General features: G+C 37.2%; 1 protein-coding gene across 1 annotated transcript in view; it reads left to right on the top strand.

Annotated features, from left to right (window-relative positions):
- The first annotated feature begins 731 nt into the window (after positions 1 to 731).
- Positions 732 to 9201, top strand: part of Tpp2 (tripeptidyl peptidase 2) — a 71555-nt gene continuing 63085 nt past the window's right edge. The window contains exons 1-2 of the mRNA XM_028885507.2: positions 732 to 803; positions 6668 to 6889. Coding sequence (XP_028741340.1) covers positions 732 to 803; positions 6668 to 6889 — 294 coding nt within the window. The remainder of the gene's footprint in view (positions 804 to 6667; positions 6890 to 9201) is intronic.

Here is a 9201-nt window from a genome sequence, read left to right as displayed (position 1 = left end):
CTTCGTTAGGGGCGAACTTTTCAGGCCTTATGAAAATATGCTTTTAAACGCCTCAAAACGTAAGAGAACATACTTTAGCTGTGTTTTCCCCAAATGACTTCATTTTCCTTCATGCGAGTTAGAAGTCGTTAGGTCAGGGACCTTACTGAAAAGTGATGTTAAAAAAAATGCCTCTGAGTAAAATGCATTCTGTTTTTAAACTAAACTAGCCTTTTACTAAAACCCACTAATAATGATTTACAACCATTGTTGAAGATCTTCTCTGACTATTGCCTCCTGTTCAGTCCTGTGTCTGTTAATCAGATAGATGCATTAGATTACATAGACATATATTATCCTAAACCCATTCCTCACAAAAGAGGGATGCTTAGTAATTCCTTTATTCCTAGTCCTTGATTTTCTTCCCATCTTTAGTTCTTTCATTGTGTTGCCTGATAATTGACATAAATGGATAGTAAGATAATTGACATAAACGTTAGGAATTAGTGCAAGAGTGTGGTGATATATTGTGCACCCCAATAAAACTTATCTGGGGATCAGAGGACAGAACCAGCCACTAGAATAAACAAAGAGGCCAGACAGTGATGGCACATACCCTTAATCCTATCACATGGGAGGCAGAGATCAGTCTGGATCTCTGTGAGTTCAAGGCCACACTGGAAATAGAGCCAGGCGAGGTGGCACACTCCTTTGCTTGGAAAGCACACACATCTTTAATCCTAGGAAGTAAGATGGCGGGGCAGAAGAAGATATATAAGGCATTAGGAAACAGGAACTGTCTTGAAACTGAGGATTTCGCAGAGGTAAGAACTTGTGGCTGGCTTGCTCTGCTTCTCTGATCTTTCAGCTTTTATACCAATGTCTGGCTCCGGGTTTTTATTAATAAGACTGTTTAGCAGTTCATGTTACATGAGAGATAGGAAGGAAGCCTGTGTGGTCACCTGGAGAGTTCTGCTTCAGATGGTTTGTTACTTCTTCCCCTCGCTGGAGCACATCCAGTGGTGGTCCTGCCTGGCAGAGCCCCTGAGTAGAAGTTCAGGTAATGAGTTCCTTCCCGGTGACTACAGTTGTTATTTTATTAATAGTAGTTGCTAAGGTTTAAAACATGGTAACAGCAATGCCATATTGAGGGTTTATTACACAGTGGAAATGCTGCCCATTACATAGCAGTGTGTTTACTTTTTGTAGAATATTGGGAGAATAGTTTAAGTGGCTCACTGGTTCTTTTGTTAGAGGATCAGACAATTTTAGAGTAGTACTGACCAGTGGGCATTTGTAGAATTTCCAGTTCTGCTTATCAAAGTATTTTGTTTCTGTAAAGTAACAGTTTTTACTCTGTAGAATTACTTGACAATTGACAAAATCAATACATAGGACTTTAAAGTGCTAAAGAAAAGTTTTAAATACTATTTTTTAAGTCTTAAATAAATAATAAATGTCTAATAGGGGGAGTTTATAGAAGGTCTATCCTATGAATTGTCTGAGGGGAAAATAAGTTTTATATTTACATACAATGTTCTGTCAATAAAATATTGAAACCAAATGAAAACATAAGATCATCAACCATTAATGCTCAGATTCTAAACATGACCAGTTTTTTTTTTTTTAATTTCAGCAAGGAAATTAGCACATGAGTGACTTCAGTTTTTTTACTTATCTAATGAATTTATTTTATAGTTCTGTATATACATCATTAAGGTAAGAAAGAAAATAGAAATAAAAAGAAAATAGAAGAGGAGGCTGACCTTGCCTAATGGGATCTAAGTAAAGGACTAGAGGAGAAAATGAGAACTTGGAGCCAATTGTAATTACTTCCTTTAATAACTTCCTTAGGCCAAGTCCTTTTTTGTCATAGCTTATGGCATATTCAGAGCAGAGGGCAGGGCCAGGTATGATAGCATACTACTGTGTGCAGACAGATTGAGGAGAGTAATAATTACACAAGTGATTAAATATTTCCTCAGCAAGCATTCAAGTACCTGGTAGGTGCCTACTGTTCAATTAAATAATTAAGTCCTGCAAACTGAATGTTTCAAAGATAGAAAGGTAGGATGACAGGAAGACTGACTGTGAGATCATGGATGGGTTTCATGACAAGATAAAACTTGGTCTAGGCCACTGTCACTGCCACTAATCCATGCTTCTTCACTTTTCCAAACTTACTACCCATCAAAAGCAAACCTAGTATCACATCTTTGTTCAAAAGAAGTCAGTTTGCTTTTGAATAAAACTCCAGAATTTTGAATTCTATTATAACCTTTGGGTGTAGCACCACCCTTCACTCTGTGCTTCTCTCTTGAACACTTGATTTCCATCTTTTCTAGGCACCTAGATGTTACAGGTCCTAATATATTGCCTTTGCAATGTGGTGCTTAGTTTGCCCAAAAGCTTTCTATAGTCACCTGAAAACTCCTTCTTCATGCTTTTAAGACATTACTGATTTAATTCAGCATTTTGCCAGATATTATTAGCTCTACTGTTAAGGTCTGTCGATTCAGAGATGAATAAGGCTAGTCAGTCCCTGCTAACAATGATTTCAGTTTTTCTCCCTTTTGTTCTCCTCTCAAGTTGTAAATATCCCTTTATTTTCCTTACATTTTTCCTGGTTAAAATTCTTAGAAAGCATATCAAATTTATTTGGTATGAAATCTGCTAGTAATAAGCATTTTTGTTAGAAAGACCTGTATGCATAATAGGGAAGTATCCTCTTGGAAAAGAACTGTTTGGGGTAAATGTATACAAGTAACTTCATAAAAGTTTTTTGTTTGGTTGGTTTTTGTTCTGTTGAGACAGGGTTTCTCTGTATAATAATTCTGGCTGTCCTGTGTAACACAAAACTTAAAATGTCTTATTAATAGAAAACCCGGTGCCAGCTATTGGAGTAAATAAAGATCAGAGAGACAGAACAAGCCACAGCTAACCTCACCTGGCCAACTTCTCAGCTGATTCTGTTTCCTCAAACTGGAAGCCTCTGAGTCCTCACTCAAATGGATCTCAGCTGAACTGCTGCTAAAAGCTTAAAAGCCTCTGGTTCCTGGTCCTCATGCCTTATATACCTTTCTGCTTCCTGCTATCACTCCTGGGATTAAAGGCGTGTGTCTTTCTCAAGCAAGACATGAGATCTCAAGTGCTGAGATTAAATGTGTGTGTCACCACGCCTGGCTCTGTTCCCAGTGTGGCCTTGAACTCACAGAGATCCAGACAGATCTCTGCCTCCAAGTGATAGGATTAAAGGATTGTGTGCCACCACTGTCTAGCCTCTAGGTCTACTCTAGTGGCTGTTCTGTTCTCTGATCCCCAGATAAGTTTTATTTGTTAAAACACAAATAAAATATCACCACAGTCCTGGAACTCACTCAGCAGACCAGGCTGGTCTCAAACTAACAGAGATCTGCCTGCCTCTGCCTCCTGAGTGAGTGCTGGTATTAAAGGTGTATGCCACCACCCCACCGCCCAGCTCATAAAAGTGTTTTTAATGTGCTAATTCACTAAAATATTAATAAGCAATCATATATATATATATATAATTGGTTATTGGTGGAAGAAAAGTCTGAAGACTGTGCTTGTTACATTCTTGACATTTATTAGTTTTTTTTTTCTTTCTCTTTTTTTCAGACTTTGTGTTTCCATGCCTAATTCCTGCTGGGGTGTGTGTGTGTGTGTGTGTGTGTGTGTGTGTGTGTAAATATATGTATGCTTGTGTGTGTGTACACAGTTTTAAGTAGTGTATATGTTTATTGTACAAAATGATGGGTTTCTTTATGACATTTTAATACATGTATATCTCAAAAGACAATAAATAATAAATGGGAAATGAATTAGACAGCTCTCAAAAGAAGTAGAACAGTGCTTGTAAGGTGGCTCAGTGGTAAAGGTGCCTGCTGCCAATCCTGACAGCTTGAGTTGAATTGCCATGACCCCATATGGAAAGAGAGAACCAACTCCTACAAGTTGTCATCTGACTTCTACTCACACTCTTTGGCATGCTTATACTCACACAGATACCCGTACACACAACATAAATACAATTTAATATTAAAAATGTAAAACTATCCAATAAATACATGAAAAAAAATTCAGTATCCTTAGCCATCAGGGCAACACAAGTCAATGCTATATTGAGATTCCAGCTTAACCAACTCAGAATTTCTATCATTAAGAAAGCAACAGATGCTGGTGAGGATGAGGTTGAGGACTGCAGTAAGATCCTTGGTGAAAATATATATTAGAATAGCCACTATGAAAATCAGTATTGAGGTTCTTCAAGTATATGTATGTTCCTCAATATATATTGAATACAACAACTTGCTTTTGCAAAACTAGCCCCGAAGAGCCTTATCAACTGCTCTCCCATGAAAATATACTAGTATAGTTTCCTGTAGCAGTAGATTGTAACTCACATTAAAATTTATGGCTAGTAAGGAAATGCACCTTACCAAAATTAGAGCTGATGCTAATTCGGTAATAAAAAAAAATGTTAATACCCAACAAGCACTGTTGTTGGGTATGTATCTGCAAGTTGAATGGGGATACAACCTGTCCCTTTGGAGCTTACACTCTTTAACAGGAGAAACTGATGAGGGTCATTTCATGTGTGTTATTGAAAGTTGGATTGTGTCCTGTGAAGTGAACAATTTGCAGTTTGAAGTTGAGGGTGATAAACACATGAAAGAGATCATTTGGGGAGGTTTTTCTGAAGGGGTGATAACTTTACTAGAAAATGGAAATGTATGATCAAATGATGTTACACATCTGAAGGAATAGAGAATTCTAAAAAGGGGGATTATATGAAAACAGTCGAGGCAAAAATGATCACCATTTTTATGGGAAGTAGTGCCACAGAGCTTCTTACGTTTATCAATCTGTGAGAAGAGAGGAATAATAAAACACAGTTTGTCTGAATAATACATTCAGCTGTGGAGGACTTAACACCTTTAAGGAATATATAGGGCTTATATAGGGCTTCTTCAAGTTTTTCATTTGTAACTGACCTCTTTTTGCCCATGAAATTTTACACAACCCTAGGTATATAGGCAAATAAAATAAGTATACAAATCAAGCATTTACTGATAAGTCATAAAGAAGTTTATTGTAGGAGCTGGAGAGATGCTTCAGTGGTTAAACTGTTCCTGCAGAGGACTTGAGTTCAGTTCCCAGCTCACGTGGCAGCTCACATCAACCTTCAACTCTAGTTCTGAGGATCCATTATCCTCTTCTGGCCTCTGAGAGCACCAGGCACACATGTAGTACATATACATATATATAGGCAAACACATAAAATAAAAATAAACCTTTTTTAAAATTATTTTTAAAAATTTTGGTTAAATAGCATTTTACTAAAGGCAAAACAAATGTGCATACTCATTGAGATGAATAAACTTGTTTAACACAATCCAATTTAAAAATAAACTAATTTAATATTTATATGCTGAGGAGTGGTGGAGGGAAAATATTAAAAGTTTTGATTTCTAGAATTAAACGATTAGGTTTCTATAAGAGTAGAAGTTCCGTGCAGTAAAAATACTGCAGTCTATAGAATACAGTAGGATCAAGTCAGCCTGGAATGTTTCAAACAAGTGTTCAATGAGTTTTCTAGTTTGGTGGCATGCACAATATGAAGTATACAATTGAATGTTCAAAACCAAGGCCACAGTGTTTATAAAAGGCAGCTGGCATAAGTGCTGCCACAAACACATTTAGTTTTGAATTAAGTTTTGATTGTTGTATGTATATTCAGTAATCTTTTACTGTTGCCAGGTTTTTGGTGACACCACAAACATTAAGTTACAGGATCCTCATAAAGAGTAAAGTTTCAGCTCAGTTTAAGAAGCTGATACCTACATTATGAAAGGAAGAGATGATAGTGGTTTGGCAAGTTGGCACAATGGTGATAAAAAGTAGAAAAATGGATTTGAATTCCATTTTAGAGGAAGTACTTCCTAATAGCTGTGGTGCAAGGTATAAATTAGATAATCAGAGAAAGACTTCTGTTTCTGGCTTGAACAACTGGTGTATGATATCTGTAAAGATAATATTTGGAGAAAAACAGATTTGGGAGTGTGTTACTTTGAACTTGGTTGTTTTGTTTGTTTGTTTGTTTTTTGATTTTTTTGAGACAGGGTTTCTCTGTGTTCTTTGCGCCTTTCCTGGATCTCACTCTGTAGCCCAGGCTGGCCTCAAACTCACAGAGATCCACCTGCCTCTCCCTCCCAAGTGCTGGGATTAAAGGCGTGCGCCACCACCTTTGAACTTGGAATTTACTAAATTTGAAGTACTGGTGTGACATTGAGTAATAAAATACTACCGTTTTTTATGTAGCCCAGAGCTCACTTTCTTCACATATTTGCTCATTATTGCCTTCTCAGCAAGGCCTTTGCCCAACCAAGTTAAAATCCATGCTACTTATTTTATGTCTTCTGCTTAATTTCTCAGTATTTTACATCTTTATTTATTGTCTACTTCCTTACTATGCTATATATAAAAGATAAGGGATTTTTTTTGTGTACTGACAACTGCTGTATCCAACACCCAAAAGATTATAAATATTAAAGAAATATATGAAACCATTTGGAGGTTGTATATTGTTTTCCATGACTAGTTTTTTTTGTGTTTATTTGTTAGACTTTTTTCTTAATTATATTTTTAATATAAGTGAAAAATTTCATAGGTAATTTTATATATATACTGTGTATATACTCATGGATTTATATTACTTCCTTTAAAGACAAAACTAACTCATTTTATTTGCCTCAATTTTCAGGTTACAACTGATGGAAAACCAAAAATCATTGATATCATTGATACCACAGGAAGTGGTGATGTGAATACTGCTACAGAAGTAGAACCAAAAGATGGTGAAATTATTGGTCTTTCTGGAAGAGTGCTTAAGGTTGAAACATTTCTCTTCTTATTGAATGGGTTCTTTTGGCTTGTTGCCCCCCCCCCCCTTGTTTTTTAATGTTGCTTCAAAGCATCAAATGTTTTTTAACTAAAATGGGCAGTAGAGTAGTATTTACCTGTTACTTGTAAAGCAAATTATCCCAAAAGCACTTGGTTTAAAATAAAATGTTCCATTACTGTCTTCTAGGAACCTAGGTTGTGATGTTGGTGGATGCTTATAGTTGTGAATTTCTCATGAAGTTGTAAATTGTTGGCTGTGGTTGTGGTTTCTGTAGCTAGAGTTTTCCTGCCTTGCCCATAGTCAGGACAAATCTCTGTCACCCACCAGTCCCACAGCCGCTCAGACCCAACCAAGTAAACACAGAGACTTATATTGCTTACAAACTGTATGGCCGTGGCAGGCTTCTTGCTAACTGTTCTTATATCTTAAGTTAACCCATTTCTATAAATCTATACCTTGCCACATGGCTCGTGGCTTTCTGGCATCTTCACATGAGGCTTGTCATGGTGGCAGCTGGCAGTGTCTCTGACTCAGCCTTCCCAGAATTCTTCTCCTCCTTGTCCTGCCTATACTTCCTCTTGCCTGACTACTGGCCAATTAGTGTTTTATTTACTAACCAATCAGAGCAACACATTTGCCGTACAGAACATCCCACAGCAGGTTTCATTTAAAGGCTCAGCTAGGGAGCATTGGGAAATTGGCTGTTTCATGAATGAATAACTTGGGTTTTTTTGTTTTATTTTGTTCTTTTTGACAGGGTCTCTCTATGTGGTCCTAGAACTCTAGGTAGACCAGACTGGCCTCAATCTCACAGGCCTGCTTTTGTCTCCCAAGTGCTGGGTAAAGGCTGCACCACTACACCTTGTTTCTTTGCCACATGGCTCTCTCAACAGAACTGTTTTGTAGTATAGCATGGCAGCTACCTTCTCTCAGGGCAAGAGATCTAAGAGAACAATCAAAGTGAAAGTCATGGTTTTTTTTATAAGGTTAGCTTACAAGTGACAGTCCACCTCTTCATTGTATTCTGTTTATTGGAAATCAGTCAATAAATCAGTAGGTATGATGATGGAAAAGGTATCTTATAACAGCATGTATACTGTAAGGTGTGGATTATGAGGGTCATCTTAAAAGTTATTTGTTCAGTAAAGTTCTTTATTTTGTTTTTCAGTTGAGGTCAACAAGTGGTTTTAACTTGTGAATAGAAAAACAGAGAAAGTAACCACCTATAGAGTTTTGCCTTCATCATTTTCTCAGTGAACCTGATCATGAAGAAATACTTATGCCCTAATTCTTCCAACTTAAATGACTGGCTTTGTTTTATTTTGTCCTTGGTAGAAAGGCACAAGTAAGCTAAGCATGAGATAATAGCTGTAAAATAAGCATAGAGCTATTCATGAGTTACTAGTTAATACATTTAGAGGATGACAAAAAATTGAGTGATTTTATTTTTTATTTTTCAAAACAAGCAGTTTTTGAAGTTTGAAGTGCATTAATTTACTCTTGGACAGTAGATCGTATTTCCAGTGAGTCCTGTAGATTTAGACCTACATAATTATTCTTAGTTGCTTATTTTTAGATAACTATAATAACCTAGGCTTTAAATAAGCCATATAAACTATTGTCACTAGTGCTCAAAGATAGAAATTATATGTAATAAATAAGCTCCGGGAGTCCAATCAGTGAGAAAGAGGAGGGATTGTATGAGCAACAGTTGTTGAGACCAAGATTGGAAAAAGCACAAGGACAAATGGCCAAACTAGTGGAAACACATGAACTATGAACCAATAGCTGAGGAGCCCCCAACTGGATCAGGCCCTCTGGATAAGTGAGATAGTTGATCAGCTTGAACTGTTTGGGAGGCACCCAGGCAGTGGGACTGGGACCTGTCCTTAGTGCATGAGCTGGCTGTTTGGAACCTGGGGCCTATGCAGGGACACTTTGCTCAGCCTGGGAGGAGGGGACTGGACCTGCCTGGACTGAATCTACCAGGTTAGGGGGGGTGGCAGCAGCAGGAGGAGGGAGGATAGGGGAATCCGTGGCTGATATATAATATTAAATCAAATTATAAAAAAAAAAATTAAAAAAAAAGATAAGACAGTTAAGACTGATAATTTTGCCTTTTACTCACATGCAGACTGTTCTCTAGTATGTTTTATTGCTTCATTTGCTATGCATATTCTCCAGGGGGTTGACATTTGGACCAGCCTCCTAGTCCACATAGGGGAATCTACTGATTGGTTAAGTTTGGATAGCTTGTGGAATAGGATGGTGGAAAACTAATTGCCCTTCATATAGACTTT

The sequence above is a fragment of the Peromyscus leucopus genome, chromosome 13 (genome assembly GCF_004664715.2).
Source record: "Peromyscus leucopus breed LL Stock chromosome 13, UCI_PerLeu_2.1, whole genome shotgun sequence".
Lineage (NCBI taxonomy): Eukaryota > Metazoa > Chordata > Mammalia > Rodentia > Cricetidae > Peromyscus > Peromyscus leucopus.
Note: the sequence above shows the minus strand (reverse complement) of the source record. Positions and strands in the feature narration are given on the sequence as shown.